The following is an 18,891-nucleotide window of genomic DNA, read 5'->3' as shown; positions in this document are numbered from 1 at the left end:
TGCTCATCACCACAAAAGCTACTTAATTCTAAAACATGTAAACAGGAAATGATAAATACCTAAACTTAACTGAATTTCATTTTTTAAAGTAGAGCTTTTCCAGGAAAGTAAAAGCAGGATGCAATTTTTCTAAACAATTATAAACTACACTGAAGCTTTTGTGCCTTGAATGTTATACTTCTTGAAACGTGAAACATCCATTTCTGAAGTGGGAAAAGTTTCCCAAACAGCTGCCTCTTAAATATTCTATATTCTAGTTCAAAAGAGTCATAAGTCAAAGCCCTTGACACATCAGTGGAGTAAAAGAGAGCTATCACAGTAAGACTGTGTTTCTAATTCTATCAGCGTTTCCCTAGTGTTCCTACTATAACCTATCTTCAACAGAGGAGTGTTGGAAAGTCTGATATGTTTTGATTGGTGAACTCTTTTGACTACCATCTGAATACTGAGTGGTTTTGGCCCTTGACACTTTCCAATACTTTACATGGTGTTTCCAGGTGAAACAGGAACATGTTGTTGGCACTCTGTGAGCTTAATGATTCCTAAGAACTTGCACGAAGTGAGCAAATGAGGTAGAAACATGGCATTACTGATTATACTGATGACCTGCTTTCTGATTTTTCTTGCTACTTCCCAGCCTTGCCAGACCCCTGATGACGTTGTGGCTGCCACTTTTCCAGGACATATCATAATTGGAGGTTTATTTGCCATTCATGAAACGATGCTGTCCTCAGAAGACTATCCCAGACGACCAGAAATCCAGAAGTGTGTTGGGTGAGTAAAGCCTTAAAGAACACAAGTATATTTCAAGATTATATAGTGAGACTAGGCATATGTTCACTTGTATTGACATCTAACTTGTTTCAATAATATTTAAACTCATATTTTTTAAGTTGCACATAGTCTTGCAATGCTTTCTTAAAAGAGAGAGAGATATCAGTGCTATGTTTATAACTAACCTCCAAGTGCAGAGGCAATGAATGGTTTTCATTAATATATTTACATGGATTTTGCCTAACAAAAAAAACCAAAAAAAATCCCTGGATGGGAGCAGTCTTATAAGTAATTCGCTGCCTTTCTCTTGCTACTTTTAGGATTCTGTCTTTGTCTTAAAACGTTGCTGTTTTAACTATGATGTGTCTTGGTGTGGGCCTGTTTGGGTTCATCTTGGTTGGAACTCTCTGCACTTCCTGGGCTTGTATATCGACTTTCTTCAACAGGGTAGGGAAGTTTCGGTCATTATTTCTTCAAATATGTTCTCAATCCCTTGCTCCCTCTCTTTTCCTTCTGGTATTCCTATGATGTGCATGTTGTGTTTGATGTTATCCCACAGGTCTCTTAAACTGTTTTCATTGTTTGTTTTATCATTTTTCCTTTTTGTTGTACTGATTGGGTGATCTCTGATATCTTGTCTTCTAATTTGCTGATTTAATCCTCTGCTTCATCTAATCTGCTGGTAACTCCTTCGAGTGTGTTCTTTATTTCAGTTATTGTATTCTTTACTTCTAACTGGTTGTTTTTTTGTGATTTCTGTATCCTTCTTTATGTCCTCACTAAGTTCCTTAAACATTCTTATCATCAGTATTCTAAACTCTGTCCCTGATAGGTTGGTTACCTCTATTTCATTTAGTTCCAATTCTGGAGGTTTCTCCTGTTCTTTTATTTAGGATGTGTTTCTTTGTTTCCCCATTCTGGCTTACTCTGTGTTTGCTTTGATGTATTAGGTAGATCCCCTAGGTCTCTCAGTCTTTGCTGGGTGGATTTATGTGGTATGTGTTCTTTATATTTGAATTACTCAGTCTGCCTATTCTCCTGTGCATGTGTCCCAGAGGTGTCCTTTGTGTTGTGTGTATTTTCCAGTTGAAGTTGAACTTTAATTGCTTTTGTCTTTTCAGTGGGTGAGATTGACTCCCAGGCTGACTGGCTGTGAGAATTGGCTATGCCCACAGTGTATGAGCTGCTGTGTGAGGGTTGACCATTCAGATGAGGCTTGGCCCCTATGGGTTTTTGTGCCTGTAGGGAAATTAAAAAAAAAAAATTCCCTGAAGTCAATTGAGAAAACCAGTAAGAAGACACTGTAGCTTGTCCACCACAAGCACACATAGCACATTTCCATTTCTATCACACACAACATGCACTTTGTTTTAAACATGGATCTGTTATTTAATTCTTTGTTTAAAATGGGTTACATTTAAAATTTTGGTACCAGCCAAGTGGCTCAGTTGGTTAATAGCTCGCTCAAAAGTGTGAGCTCTGAGCAACAGGGTCACCGGTTTGACTCTTGGCCCGAACTGAGCTGCCGCTGAGCTGCCAACAGGTGGCAGGATGGCTCAGCTAAAAAAATAAAATGAAATAAAAATGTTCTCTACACTATCTTTTTTTCAACACTGTATTCATTTTCTCCTTTTTAAAAAATTATTTTATATTTATTTTTATATAAGTGTAATATACAGATAAGTTTCTTTTTTATTTTATTTTTTATATTAGTTTCAGGTGTATCATTTCCTTCTTAAAAGAATCTAAGTCTTTTATGATAAATGAATGCCCTACATCAACTCAAAGAGTTCCTTCTTTGATGAGCACTTTACATTGTTAAAGCTTTACTAGAGAAAAGACATTTGGCACAGTGGAATATGGAAAAGTAAAGCTGGTTAGAGGAGTTACAAATAGCTTTTCTTTAAAGAGAGCAGGGTATTTGAATTCTAGTTTCAGTGTGGGGGTAAACTAATTTTATACACTTAGGAAAATCACTTGAACTCTTTGATTTCCAGTTCCCAAAGTCTTCATCTGTGAAATGAAGGGCCTCGATAACTTCTAAGGACACAGGTGGCATCAGCCTCTGTTGCTATGGGAGTGTGATCCTGATTTCTCGCTTGATGTTTTTATGTGTAAATTTAATCTCCTCTTGTCTCCCCCCGTTTTTATTTCTCTATCAAAAAGTATTCAATATTGTACACCAACTATATTTAAATTTAAAAGAAAATTATTTACCAACCTCTCTAAGAATGCTTTCAGATAAAATGTGATCCCACATCACACTGAGATTCCTTCCTGGCATTCTACCCAGAAGTTGGTCATGTTGAGCTACTGTCATCTTAATTGTTGATTTTCAGGAATACCAGGAAATACCCCAAAATAATTAATGAATGTTTTTAGAGCGCTAAATTCGTACCTAAAGAATGATGGCAGATTTGAGGTCCAGAATTGTAGGCCAACAATTAAGGAAAGAAAACACTAAAGAACCATTTTATCTAATAAGCAAATTTATTCTGGAAAAAAAAATCACTGAGCTGAATGAACATCCTTTCACCTTATTGTCATTCCTTGAGAGAAATAATATTCATTCAACATTAAACAACTATGTATTAAATGCCTACATTACGTAGGCCCAGTTCTAGACACTGAAGACACTGAGGTGAATACACCAAAGAGGTTCTGACTCTCATGGAGCTAACATGCGGGGGGCTCTGAAGATAGTATACAGTTTAATTGGCAGATAACCCATTATTTTAACATTTGTCTCTTCTTTGTGTCTTTATTTAAATTAAAAACTTAATGGTAATTTGTCAAACTTCACATTTAGATAGTCCACAATGACAAGTAGTATTACTCAAATAGTTTTATTTAATTTATCATAACTCAATGAAGTAAAAGGAAATTTTATAATATTAAAACCTGGAACAATAATATCCCCCTTTATTCATTTAAACACATTATTGAACCCTTACTATGTTTTAGGCTCTGTTTATAACATTTTGTATATACATCAGTGGATAAAATAAACTTAACAGTAAATCAGTAATCAAACAACTCAGTGCTCTGGAGTAATCACAAATCTAAAAGTCAATTGGAAAAGTCCTCTGAAAGAGAACATGGCTATGACTTAGAACTAAAATAGTGTACTTTATCTAGGAGAAAGCTACTGGGCTTTTATTCAGAGCCGAATTTATATGTAATTTTTAAAGGCCTTATTTATCTAGTTTTCAACCACAACAGATTAAAATCACAAAATAAAAGATGGACTAGTGAGTATAAAAAGCACATGCTTGGACAGTAATAAAATGCTGGTATTTAATTACAAAAAGGAATAAAAGTCAAACACATCTTCATACTGCAGAATACTAAATTGAGTGTTCAAAGTTATCCCAAAATTTATTTTAAAAAAGGTTAAATCCTGTTCCATAAAATCCATTTCAGAAACCATGGGTTTCTATATACCTTTTAGAAATGTTTTCATCAAAAATTATTTTAAAATAAAGTTTAGACCCTTTAAGAGGTAAGCTTCACTGATCCAGAAATTGTCTATTATAAGGCAGAGAAGTGGATAAAATGAGAGATCACCATGGCTGTTGAAGAGATTTCAAAAAACACTTGTTCTTCAACAGCTTTGAAATATCAATTTTTCTTCAAACTCTTGCTATGATACACAGCATCGAGATGATCGATAATTATCTGAAGTCAAACTGGAGTACAAAATCCATGATACTTGCATAGAAGTCACAGTGGCAATGGCAGCTGCTCTGAGGTTTCTTTCTAAGTTCAACTGCTCCAAAGAAATTGTGGAGTTTAAGTGTGACTATTCCAGATACATGCCAAGAGTTAAGGCTGTGATAGGGGCTGGCTACTCAGAAATAAGCATGGCTGTCTCCAGGATACTGAATTTACAGCTCACACCACAGGTAGGTTTTTTTTTATCTCCATATATTGGTTTTAATTATTCTTTATTATGAAAGGACCAGGGTACCCTGGGAAACTAGTTAGAGAGTTGGTTTTACTTTAACTTTCCTTCCTTTCAGTCAAAGAAAGGATGTGCCCTATTATGGATCAGATAATGGACAAAGCACTAATAGAGTAGTTACCCCTCAATCTGTCATTTCTAGTTTCTGACAGTTTTCAGCATGATTTGGATTAGACACAAACTTCTGTGGACCTCCACTGCCTTGTTTCCAAAAATAACATAAGTCAGGTACTATGAAGAAAATAGAAGGTAGGATGAATGGAGGGGAAATGGAGGTCAAGGAAGACTTCTCTAGGAGGTGATGATGTTTAGCTTAAAACTTGTATGAGAAGGGGCAGCCAAGAGAAGATTGGGGAGGTGGGGGGGGCAGTATCCAGGCTGAAAAAAGCAACAAGTGCAAAGTTGGAATGTCCAAAGAATAGCAAAAAGATCAATATGGCTAAATCAGTTGAGCAGAAAGGAGCATGGTAAGTGAGCATATATAGACAAAGGCCAGGTCATGTAGCATCTTATAAGCTGTGGTGTGACTCCCGTTTGTTCTGAGTATGATAAGAAACATTTGAGCAGAGACTGTGGAACTACATATCTCCCTGTGATGCAAGCCAATAACCAGGAAGTAAGCAAAACGATCTCTAAAAGACCAAAACAGATTTCAGAGAGCCCTGCACTAAGTTCTTGCATATTACTCAGAGTCAAGCAAGTCCCATTGGCTTTCATTTTGAGCTACTTACCTTCATATCATGTCACTCTATAAACTCAATAGGTCACTGCTTCCTAAGCTCAGGAAGATTAGAAGCCAAAAGTTAGAAAATAAAAAGGCTTATAGTCAGGTTATCAAGAAATGACCATCCGATAGAAATGATCAAATATAAAAAACATATAATAAATGTACATAAGAATTCAAAATATATAACTTTCTGGAGCTAAAGAAAATGAATGCTTATGCCCATGAAAGACTCAAGAGTTCCATGATGTTACAGCCTAGTGAAGCTGATAATGAAAAGTTTAAACCCAAAATGATAAAACAAAATAATTATTCCTCCAAATATCTGAGCTAAGGCACTATGTATAATGCTAGTTAGGTCAGAGGAAAGAAAAGTAGAGCCTTTTTCACAATGATTGTGTAGAGCAGAAATGTTCATTTCCATGACAGACATTACAAAAGTAAAGGGGACCCTGCATGGGTAACACTGATTTTACGGAAGTCCAGCTCTTCCAACAGAGGTGGGCATGGCAATGACCAATACTAGGAAAGGAGCTAAGGTTTAGTGAAGGTCCACCAAGTGCTAATATCCATTTAAATTTAAAAAAAAAAATTCACTGAGCAAGTGACACAGTGCAAGTGCAGCTGTTGAAAGTAATAATTCTTAGAATAAAATCACCAAAGCTGCAACTCATTCAAAGCTTTCACACATTGGACTTGTCTCCTCAAATGCTAATGCTTACTTGACTAGATCAACAATCAGAAAACTGTAGCCTGCAGACACAATGTGGCTCTCAAGCTCTTAAGCTGTTGAGCTAAGAATTATTTTTACAGTTTTTTAGTTTGTAACAACAAAAAAAAGATACATGACAGAGACAATATGTGACCAACAAAGCTTAAAATATTTTCTAGCTGGTCCTTTACAGAAAAAGTTTGCTGACCCCTGCACTAAATGATTATTTAGCTGGATGATTTATTTTATATAAAATAAAAATCACCAAAGTTGTAAATTGGACAAAGTTTTGAGCATACTAAGTGTCCCAAAATGCATTTTGCTTGTTTGACTGGCTATGTTTTTTCTATATTTATTGTCCATAAGTATTTAAAGAATATCCCCCATTGTCCCTGGCCTGAAATATAAGGTAGATATAGATGGATAAGGAAGTATAGATGGAGATATATGATAGACCCTGAACCCTCAAAAGGCTTGTCCTATACACACTATGAAATGATTGGAGAGTAATGACCCTAAACTGTCACCAGGTACCAAATATCATGATTTAAGCTATTTGTAAAGTAGGAGTTCATTGAAAAGGAAGGACGGGAAGGACAAGAGAATTTAGGAAAAGGTTATGAAACTCACCGAAATCAAAGAGAGGAACATATACTATGAACAGCTACCTGAAACCCTTCAACACCATAACTAAAAGATTCTGTCAATTTGCAGGTGAATTATGAATCAACTGCAGAAATCCCAAGTGACAAAATTTGCTTTCCTTCATTTTTATGGACTTTGCCTAGTGAATTCTATCAGATTAAAGTAATGGCCCACCTGATTCAGAAATCTGGATGGAATTGGATTGGCATCATAACCACAGATGATGACTATGGACAATTGTCTCTCAACACATTTGCCATTCACACCGTGGTAAGTAATGTGTGCATAGCCTTCAAAGAAGGCTCCCTCTCAGATAATACCATCGAAGTCAGGATCAATCAGACACTTGAGAAAATCATAGCAGAAGCCCATGTTAAAATCATTGTAGTATTTCTGAGGCAATTCCATGTTTTCAATCTCTTCAGCAAAGCCATTGAAAGGAATATAAATAAGGTCTGTATTGCTAGCGATAATTGGTCAACAGCCACCAAGATTACCACCATTCCTGATGTCAAAAGGATTGGCAAAGTTATAGGGTTTACCTTTACAAAAGGGAATTCGTCCTCTTTCCAGTCCTTTCTTCAAAATCTGGATATGTTTCCCAGTGATATAACAAACCTTTAAATGACTACGCCATGCTCTTGTCTGCATGTGCACATGTTGAGGACAATGAGTTGAGTCAATGCATTTCCAATCATTCTCAGGGGACTTTAGCCTACACGGCTAACAAGGATATGGAAAGGAACTTCTCCATGAGAAATGACTTCCTGTGGGATTACATTGAAACAGGATTTGTTCACAGTATTCAGCTTGCAGTGTTTGCCCCTGGCTATGCCCTTCGGGATTTGTGCCAAGTTCAAGACTGTCAGAACCCCAACGCCTTTCAACCATGGGACATACTAGCTCACATGTCCAAGAAAATTCCCCTACCATCATTTTCTCCTTTTCCTTCATTGCTTTAATTTGCAAAGAGTTGTATGAACTGCTCTTAATACTATTCTTTTTATAAGTAGACACCTTCAGTGTTTGAATAACCTGCATTTCTATCATTAGCTCTTTGTTCTTGAGGATAATAGAGCTGTTATTTTACTTTCACCTCCTAGTCTGACCCACCAAAGTTGTGTTCTTTTATTCTCCAAGAAGAGTCTGTTGATAGTGCCATTTTCCTTGAGTGTATGGATGTGTATCTGATCTTAGAGTTTCTAGTCTTCATAGAATTATCTCTTTTAATGCCCTTAACAAACACAAAAGCAGCATGTTTAATGATTCTTTCTATAATTACTAAATATTGTGGATGAGAAAGCTAAAGCTAGAAAATGCCAGAAATATGATTCTAGTCTGGGTCTTCTTACTCCATGCCCTTTACTTTTCATGGTGTCTCTGGTGGCTTATAATCCCAAAGCCTCTAGTTATGACTCTTGTTTAGGGCTGTCTCCCTAGGACTCCAGTCTTCTTCTAATGATTGTTGTTATGTCCATCATGACATTTCCTGTTATATCTATGTTTAAAAGGAATCAATGATTGTGCGTAAAAGAAGTCTTTCCCTTTCTCCTCTTGATAACTTTGTAGAAACTCAAAGCTTAATGTGGCCCTATTTAGTGAAAAATTTATGTTGTGTGTGTGTGTGTGTGTGTGTGTGTGTGTGTGTTTAATGCTGATGAACAAGGCATTTAAAAGCAAATTGCTGCTTTATATGATAAAGTTTACTCATCAGAAACAAATTCCTCGATAATGTGTATTCAAAGCCAAACTTATCTGTCTTGAGGCAAAATGATGTTCCAAAAATATATGTTTTAAATTTGTAAGAGAAAAAAAGGGGAAAGGGAGTAAGGCTCAATTCTTCTGATCTTACAAGTGGGTATATACAAGACAGGCTATTTCTACTTTTATAATTTTTACTTTAAACACCCACAAACACAAGCTTTAAGGTTGGAAGTGATCAGCTTACTTTTGGGTAGATAATGTGATGGTCATAGGGTGTTTTTATGCTCATTTTAAAACTAGTTTTCACTTTGTAAATGCAAAACACAAAACCTAATGAAGATGTAAAACTGGAGATTAGGATTTTTTAAATTAAAACTCTTTTAAAACATATATAGATATTTATATGTCTTGTGATTTTAAGGTGCCTGTTTGAAAGCATACTCTTTGTAGTATAAAACTTTTAATGAGGGGTTGGTAAAAAATATAAATTAAGTAGGCCACTATAGAAACCACAACATGGAATTTTAGGAATGAGAGATTGAGAAAAAGTATGGAGAGAAAATAGACCATCAGAGAGACAGACAGGATAAAGGGGAGGAGATATAATGAGCCTCATAAAGAAAGAGAACTACAAATAGCAAGATTTAGTTATCTTCTAAAGATCTGGGAAAGTATTTTACATCAGGAATACATTTTAAACATTCTGATGAAAAGACTCAAGAAAGTGTAATCTAAGCAGAGTCTGCTAAATGTTTTATTTAAACACTAGAAGCTTAGGGTCATTCTTTATGTCCCTGGGAGCCTGTTTATCTAGAAACAAACAGAAACAGATTGGAAAGGAGGAAGAGGGGAGTGACTTACTGCTTTGATCATGATGTGAGTGAGCTAGGTCTGTGCCACATTCAGTAGGACAAATAATGCAAACAATTTTATCTTTTTATGAAGGAATCTCTGTAGACATTAAATTTAAAATATCAGCAACATTTAGACTCAATAATCAAAGATACATTCCTAAATGTTATCTTGTCCTCTGGCGAAATTCACTAAAAATAGATTCTGAATGATTTGAGATTCAAAACGCTTTAAAGGAGTTGGTTTTTCCCAATATTTGAGGACAGTCCTTACTTTGACTTCACACTTGGTGATAACTATGAGCAGTATTCAGGGACAGTACAATCAGTAGTTTTGGTATTCTTTTTTCTTTTCATTTACCTCTGGTGATATTCTAAAAATATTATAGGAACTAAGATAGTTTTTTCCCTAAAGGAGTCATCTGTCTAGTGAGGTATATAATCAAACTATTAGGGGGCTGATTATAATGCAGAATGATGCATTACAGTATTTCATATAAATTTAAGATGGCAGAGAAGCACATAATTGAGGCAACTAATCCAGTATTGGTAATTCAGAGAAAATTCTCCAAAGATTCATGACATCTCTAGTGAATATGATGGATGGATGAGTAGAAGTTAGCCAGGGCAGAAATACTCCAGTGAAGTTTCAGAAGGGAGAGAAAACACAGCATCCTGAGGGAGCAGAAAATAGTTCTGTAGAGCTAGAGGGGAAACTAGAAGCAAATAAGACTAGAGGGTTTAATAAAGGATCCATCATTAGGGCCCTATCAATTAGAGCATCTCAAACTTTGATGTGCATTTGAGTTGCCTTGGAATCTTATTATCATGCAGATGCTAATTCAGTATGTTGTTTGGGGGGAGAGGGACAACATGAAAGTCTGTACTCCTACCAAGCTCTCAGGTGATGCTGATAATTGCTGGTAAAGGGACCATCCTTTAAATAAAATTTCTGCAAAAAATTCTGCAAAAAAATTCTGTTTAAAGATTTGGACTTGGTAGAGCAAAAAGGAGCCAATTAAAGATACATTTAGACAGGAAAGTGATGTATGTAATCTGCTTTCCGTTATAAAAATAGCATTCTCACTGCAGCATGCATTGACTAGAAGGACACAGGACTACAGGGAGAAAGACCAACCTGATAATCCAAGCATAAGATAAGAATACCTTGTACAACAGGTGTGACGATGAGGATGGAGAGACATATACATGGATAATTAAAAGGATAAAGAGCATTTGGAGACAGATTGGATGTAAAAGATAATAGATAGAAGCAAGGATGTTGCAAATGATACGAAAATTTGGGCAACTGGTGCCATGTTTTGAGATGGAAACGCAGAGAGAGTGGCAGTCTGGTGTGAAGAGAAAATATTAAGCATTCAATTTTGAAGATGTTGAATTTGAAGAACTTATGAGACATCCTAGTGTAGAGATGATGGTCAGGTATTTATCCAGAAGTCTAAAGAGATGTGTTCCAAGAAGAGAATGAGTTTGGAGTGTTAAGGAAAATACTAATTAAACATTTTTAAGGCCTACTGTACTAGGCACTGACATACATCATCTCTAATCTTTATAATATTATAGTATATCCACAGGACTCATATTCTTTATACTTCATCCTAAAGAAGTGACAAGAGGAAGTGTTGCTGGTGACTGAAACCTACAGCCATTTAGAGAGGGAAGGGACCTCAACAGGGGCCTGGCCCATGGTCACCCACTTAGTTAGCAGTAAAACTGTCCCAACTTTAGTCTAGTAGGCTTTTTGTAACACCACAGAAAACCTCACAAAAGAAAAAAACATAGGTTGGGTACCAGACAGAGATGCAAGGCTGCTTCCTCTGCTATTCCCTAATTTACTCACATAGATCCCTTTTTTTATGAGCACAGCTTACTTATGGAGACATAGTGGACATCAGAGCAGTTAGGGAAATGGAAAGCAACAGCCCACAACAGCTTAGCTGGTGTGGCCTCTTGGCCTTGTGTTCTCAAAAACAGGTCACTACCATATAGAAGTGAATGATCTAATAATGGAAATGCAAATCCTACTCTCTAAATTTTGTGGTGTGAATTTCAGAGTTTCAATGAAAACTAAATAAATAATTGATGGGAAAAGCATTTATTATAGTAGCTTAATGATTGGAGCATTAATGTTCAAAATTTACCCTAATGAAGAACAAATGTTCTGTTATATTTAACAAATAATGAATGCACTGTTTTATCTGTCTCCACCCTCTTTCTTGTAAGAACAAGCATAGAATTGTGCTAGTTTATTTCCATCATACAATGTTGTCATTATTTACAGAACATATATGTGTTATCAATTTACCCTGTAAGACCTAATTAAATGCAGGAAAAAAACAGGTGGATTTATAGTTCAAACACAAGAGTAGATGAGGATATGCTCTCTAAAGAACTGAGTTACTGGGGCTTATGTGTATGTATTGCTTAAGGGAAGAACAGAAGAAAAATCAATACATAGGTACAGGTGGTAATATTGACAGTAGGCCCTCACTTATTCTTTTGTTTTTGTTACCTCCATTTTTTTCTTCCAGACAATTGATAGAATGAGTTTTTTATTGTTGGGGGTTTTTTTTTGGCAAATTCCACAATGTTAGATATAATATCCTGCTTCTTTAGTGTAATACTACTTAATTTACAATCATTAAACTATGAAATCTGGGGCCGGCCGAGTGGCGCAATGGTTAAGAACTCGCTTGGGATGCCAGAGGGCCCCGGTTCGGATCCCACATATGAGGGCCAGTGACACTGCCCTCTACAGCTAAGATGCTGAACAACAGCTCAACCTGGAGCTGGGCTGCCGTGAGTCGCTGGCGACGGCGTAGGCTGCAGTCCCTGTGGCAGTGGGTTGCCATGGGCTACCGTGTGTAGCCAGCAGCCAGCATGAGCGGCCAGCAGCCGCAGTGAGTGGCCGTCCAGAAGCCGGCAACTGATGTGCCTCACCCGGGAAGAGCGCAATGATGGTGCCAACTTGGGCCAGTGAAGCAACATCCTCCACAACTAGACTGAAGAACAAAACGACAGCAACTTGTCTGTTCCCCTTCCCCAATCCCCCAGCACTGTTCCCATCCCCCCAATTCCCCAATAAAAAAAAAATCTTAAAAAAAAAAAAACTATGAAATCTGTATGGATTTATAATAAAATCAACACACTTAGAGATTTTACTAATGTGACATTTGGTCATTGACATGACTATGGTAGCTAATACATTTACCTTAAAATATACCTTGATTTTCTTATATTCTCTTGACAAAAAAACAAGAATAATAATAAATGAAAGAAATATTCATCAAAGATTAACTGAGAGGGAATAGAATAAGAATAATTCTATTCAAATAAAATAATTTTTGTCTCATTCCATAGATTTTGCACCTAACAAAAGCCATATGGCATCACAGATCTAGATAATGAGTGAGAGAGTGTTTACTTAGCCATGACTATGTACCAAGTTAGTGGTGGAGCCAGAATTGCAATCTGTTTTCCTCCATCCAAGTCTTGCCCTGCACAACAAGCTCAACATGGATACCTCATTTGTGAGCAAAATATTTCCTGTCCTAGATATAATGCACACAAGTTCTCACTGCATAAATTGGGTAACAAGACAAGTAATTTCCATTGTATTTCTAGTTTAAAAAAATCATTTTATTTATTTAATTAGAAACAGAATTTAAAAGTCATTTAAATATGCACTCAGTCACTGAAGCAGATTTGAAAACTGTTGGAGATAATAAGATTCTCACCTTCCACTAAATGAGTAACAAAGTATGGACTTAGGGGGAGGGCACTAGCAGTTCCCTTACTTACACCCACTAATGAAATTTCTCTGGTGGGGATGTTCCTCAACACACATCCAGGAACAGAGTACTATTGTTACTGGACTGTCTCCCAGGTTTGTAGCTCTGTCCCCTCAGCCTTCATTTTGGAGATAGTGAACACTGGCTTGGAATGCCCACTCACACTGGGCCAAGGATCAGTGCTGACTGACACTAGAAGGAAAGGATGAACTGTCCTGCCTTCCATAGTTCCAGACAGCACATTGGTGTTTACTTTTGGGTGAGAAGGAGAGAACAGCGAAGGGATTTTTGAATTATTATATTGTTTGATGTAATAGAAAAAACCCATATTGAAAGTTAAGATATATGTCCTGAGATAAGTCCCTTCACTGAGTTGTTATGGAGCAAAAGGATATCACAGATTTGAGTGTTAGCAAGTAATATATGAATGTCAGTTCACGTTATTAGTTGATAGACTCAAAATATTTTTATTTGCACATTGTGCCTATTAGCTAATAACAGGTATTAACAGGCATTATGAACCCTTAATCTGTGCCAGTTACGAGACTAAACTGTTTATTCCCTAATTACATTTGATCCTTCCCATAACTCTATAAAGTAGGTTTCATTTACCTCATTTTACAGATGGGGCAGCTGAGGCCTAGAAAGAAGTTGTAACTGTCAAGATCACACCATTAAAGAGATATGCAACCAGAATTCGAGCCCAGGGCCCCAGATAACCCATTCTGAAATCCTGCAATGTAGAAAAAAGGAAGATGCTCAGATTTCAACTTTATGAGCTAGAGAAGCTACCCTCCAAAAATATTAACTTGCTTTCTCAATTTCACAGAGCAAGACTTTAGCAGAATTGAGGCTAGAATTCTCAAACTGTTGCCAGATAGTTAAGAAATTTAACTACATACCATGCTCAGTGATCCAGATGGCCTTTTTAAATTTTAAGTGGTATTTCTTGGAAGGCAGTGTTGTAATTGAGAAAATGAATATACTTATAGTATTTTTATCAGTGTTTATTTCTATTATTTTTTTTTATAGTTACTTGATGTACTGAAAATGTGACATTCACTGATGGAGGGAACTCATTTCATTTTGAAGCCCATGGTGATATGAATACTGGATATGATATTGTGCCCTGGAAGGAAATCAGTGGCCACATGAATATCACCAAGATGGCACAATATGATCTTCTTCATCACAGACCAGGAAACAAAAAATGAGTTCAGGAATCTTAAGGTAATTGTGTTGTAGGCTACTTTGTAACATTCAAATCAATTGGTACCTCAACTGCAAAAGTCCTTGACCCCATCAGAACTTCCAGTGATCCTACTATCTGTTCACTGTCCCCAACTTGCTACCTTAAATTCCACGGTCAACTTGTGTTTCACTCCCTTGTACACACCCACAAATCCCTGCGCCCCCACCCCCCGACATACTCATTCATCCAAAGCAAAATTCCAATTAAATTAAACTCTCTGCCTAATCAATGTAGCCCCAGGTAGCTGAACTTGACCAAAAAAAAAAAAGAAGAAAGAAAGAAAAAGAAAAAAACAAACACACCTTGCTGACTGCCCTCACATTAAATTCATGACCTTTAACCTTCAGTGCGCCCTAATGCTGCTGGGCAATCAGACTATTACCCTAGTCCATTAACTTGCCCACTTACCTAGATGGTTATTTTACGCTTTCTTTTCTCTGACTCCAACACATTTTTCCCATTTTCACTTTCAGTTGACCCTGCTTCCTATTTCACTAACAAAACTGAAACAATCAGAAGAAAATGCTAGTGTTCCCCTGCCCCATACCTGTGCCTGTGTCCTTAACTTCCACCTGGCCCTGTGGATGGACTGTGTGTGCTCCTAGCCAAGGGCAGCTCCTCTATTTGACCTCTAGATCCCAACCCCTTCCACTTACTCAAGGATTTTGCTCTGGTAATTCTCCACTCTTTCCTTTATCCTCAAATATTTTCTCTTCTGTGTTATCTACACAATGATATAAATATGCTGTTATTTCTCCCATCTTAAAAAAAAAGAAAGAAAAGAAAGAAAGAAACTCCATTAATCCCCCTTCATTCCTCTATTTCTCTTTACAGCAAAACTCCTTGAAAAAGTTAAACATATTCCCTGGCCCAAATTTCTCTCCTTCTATAATTTTTTTGAACTCTTTTCAATCTATCAAAATGATTTCCGTCTAGTTCACCAATGTTAATAAACCCAAACGTCATCTTACTTTACTTACCGGTTAATTAGTCTCCCCGCCGTGAAATGCTATCTTCATTTGCTTCCATGACTCCACACTCTTGATTTTCTTTCTTTGTCTCTGGCCACTGCTCCTCAGTCTCCTTTGCTGAGTCCTCCTCATTCCACTGCCTATAAATATTAGTGAGCCAAGTTCAGAACAGCTCCTTTTTTTTTTTTTTTTTTGTCCACACTTTTCCTTAGTGACTTTATCCAGGCTTTTGGATTTAAATAATGCTGTTACCTAGAAGCCACATGTTTCCAAGATTTTTCTCTTCTGAATTTCAACCCAAATAAATATACACCTGTCTAATTGACATCTTTACCTGGGTGTCCAATAGTCATTTAAACTAATTGTCTCCAACTGAGCTCCCAAACTTATTCCCATTTCAATAAAGGGCAACTCCCTTCCCCTAGTTGCTCGTGGAAAAACCTGGTGGGATCCTTGTCGATTCTCCTGTCATGCTTCATATCTAATCTAAGTTTTACTTTCAAAATGGGTCCAGGGTCTGACAACTTTTCGTCCTCTACTCTGTTGCTGCCCCCGCTCCCCACTACAATCACCTCTCAGCCAGAATAAGACGGTAGGTAGGTAGGTTTTTAACCACTCTCTGCTTCCACTCTTACAGCCCCCTTCAGTCTGTTCTTGAAACAGTAGCCAGAGTAATCCTGTAAAATGTTAATACTCTGCTCAGAACTCTCCCTAAACATTTTATCTCTCTCAGAGTAAAGGTCAATGTCTAAAAAACCTTACACAACCTCCCACCAGTACCTCCTGACCTCATCACCTACTACGTCCCCCTTACCCTCACCCTTTTTTACTACCCCACAGGCTTTCTTGATCTTTCACACATGCCTTCCTGCCTCGTAGCTCAAGGCGTTTCACCTGCTGTTTCCTTTACCTGTAATAATCTTCTCTGATGTCCACATGGTTCACTTTCTTACTTCCTGCCTGTCTTTCCTAAAACATCACCATCTCAGGGGGGCCATCCCGTCACCATATTTAAAATTGCAATGTCAACCTAATACTTCTTATACACTCTTCCTACCTTTATTTTTCTCTTAACACTTATCACTATCTAGCATTCTGTACATTTTGCTTATTTTTACCTTGTTTATTTAACCTTGTCAACTAGAAATAAAGGTCTATAAAAACATGGATTTTTGTCTTTCATTACCTGCTGTGACTCCAACAATTACAACAGTGCCTGGCATATAATAGGCACTCAAAAAATATGTGTTGGATGAAAGAATGAAAATAGTAATGCTTTGGGCCGGCTGAGTGGCACGTTGGTTAAGAGCTGACTTGGGATGCCAGCTCTGAGCAGCAGGGCCCCGGTTCGGATCCCACATGAGGGCCAGTGACACTGCCCTCTACAGCTAAGATGGTGAACAACAGCTCAACCTGGAGCTGGGCTGCCGTGAGTCGCCGGCGACAGCGTAGGCTGCAGCCCCTGCTGCAGTGGGTTGCCATGGGCTACCGTGTGTAGCCAGCAGCCAGCGTGAGCGGCCAGCAGCCAGCGTGAGCGGCCGTCCAGAAGCCGGCGACTGATCTGCCTCGCCCGGGAAGAGCGCAATGATGGTGCCAACTTGGGCCAGTGAAGCAAAGTCCTCCACAACTAGACTGAAGAACAAAAGGACAGCAACTTGTCTGTTCCCCTTCCCCCAATTCCCCAGTGCTGTTCCCATCCCCCAATTCCCCAATAAAATCTTTAATAAGCATGCACCAATGTGACAATTACCTATATCTCTTCTCTAGTCAGTACTATTATGGAGAAGGGTTCTATTTGCAGCATTGTGAACAATTACCTGGTTTAAATGTTTGCAGTGTAACCTAATCTCTTCTTTTAGTTATGGATCTGCTTTTTATGCAACAATGAAAGACACTGGGCCCCTGTAAGGAGCACAGTGTGCTTTGAAAAGGGAGTGGAGTATCTCAACTGGAAGGATGCATGGGCTATCCTGCTCCTGGCCTTCTCCCTACTGGGGATCCTGTTTGTTCTGACCATTGGCATAATATTTACAAGAAACATGAACACACCCATTGTGAAATCATCTGGGGGATTAACATTCTGCTCCATGACCCTCCTCTGTCATTTCTTGAACTTTGCCAGCACAGGTTTCTTCATTGGAGAAACAAAGACTTCACACATAAAACCCAGAAGATGCTATTTGGCATCAGCTTCACTCTCTGTATCTCCTGCATTTTGACGAAGTCCCTGAAGATTCTGCTAGCCTTTTGTTTCGATCCCAAGTTGCAGAACGTCCTGAAGTCCCTCTATAAACCAATCCGCATCATCTTCACTTGCACAGGTATCCAGGGTGTCATGTGCACACTTTGTCTAACCTTTGCAGCCCCTGCTATGGAAAAGAACGTCTTCTTGCCCAGGGTCATTTTTCTGCCATGTAAGGAGGGCTCCATCCTTGCCTTTGCTGGGCTATATTGCCATCCTGGCCTTCATTTGCTTCATATTTGCCTTCAAAGGCAGGAAATTACCTGAGAATTACAATGAAGCCAAATTCATAACATTTGGCATGCTCATTTACTTCATAGCTTGGATCACATTCATCCCCATCGATGCTACCACATTTGGCAAATATTTGTCAGCTGTGGAGATTATCGTTATTTTAACATGTAACTATGGGATCCTATGTTGCACATTCTTCCCCAAATGCTGTCATTCGTTGCAAGCAAGAGACTAACACAAAATCTGCCTTTCTCAAGACGATTTACAGTTGCTCTTCTTGCAGTGCAGACAGGCTTCCCACAAATCACGTTTCACTGGACTCCACTAACAGCAATATCACAATGGCCAATCCCAGCTCTGGTGGCAAGTCTGCAGCCTGGCAGAAAAGCAAAGATCTCCAACCATTTTCACACATATGCAAAGAAAATGCTACAAATCTGTCTAAAACCTGGCCTCGAAAAAGAATTTCAAGTATATGAATGAGTCCTTAAGAAATGACACATTCCAGAATAAAATGTTTCTAGGGTCTTTGCATTTAAGATGTGCATTTACTTTCCGAACAAATATATTCTATATGTTTCTTCACTACCACTATTTTCACCATATTTTGGTTGAACACTCCCTCTGTCCAACCACCTCTTTAACAAAGAAAATAGATTCGTCAACCTAAAACTCCTTTTATTCCTTACCACCTCCATCTGCCTCCATCTTTATTTCCTTCCTCTTAGGCACATAGTTAAAGGTATCGCTTCTATTCAAAATTATCAGCCATTTTTATTCCACCCTCTACCACTCTTCTCAAACCTCGTTGTATGGGTCGTCTTCTTCTCTCTTGAGCATCTTACCCTCCCACCTTACTGCTCTGTTCAATTGAACAAGCATTGGAGCAGTTACCATGTGCCAGGTGATACACTAAATACGAAGGAACAAGAAGATCAAGGCATCATTTCTGACCCCCAAAGAGCTCAAAGTTCAGGTGGAGACTCACATATAGACATCTTCACTT

The 18,891-nt window shown here is 37.9% G+C and overlaps 1 protein-coding gene across 1 annotated transcript; it reads left to right on the top strand.

Annotated features, from left to right (window-relative positions):
• The first annotated feature begins 580 nt into the window (after nucleotides 1-580).
• On the top strand, nucleotides 581-18,364 carry GPRC6A (G protein-coupled receptor class C group 6 member A). Its single transcript, XM_019668271.1, is given in 11 exon segments — nucleotides 581-774; nucleotides 4,386-4,447; nucleotides 4,450-4,679; nucleotides 6,889-7,426; nucleotides 7,429-7,722; nucleotides 14,225-14,366; nucleotides 14,368-14,416; nucleotides 17,269-17,551; nucleotides 17,554-17,848; nucleotides 17,850-18,092; nucleotides 18,094-18,364. Coding segments are annotated over 11 exon segments (2,601 nt in total).
• The last annotated feature ends 527 nt before the right edge of the window (nucleotides 18,365-18,891 follow it).

The sequence above is a fragment of the Hipposideros armiger genome, unplaced genomic scaffold, assembly GCF_001890085.2.
Source record: "Hipposideros armiger isolate ML-2016 unplaced genomic scaffold, ASM189008v1 scaffold_523, whole genome shotgun sequence".
NCBI classification, from domain to species: Eukaryota; Metazoa; Chordata; class Mammalia; order Chiroptera; family Hipposideridae; genus Hipposideros; species Hipposideros armiger.
Note: the sequence above shows the minus strand (reverse complement) of the source record. Positions and strands in the feature narration are given on the sequence as shown.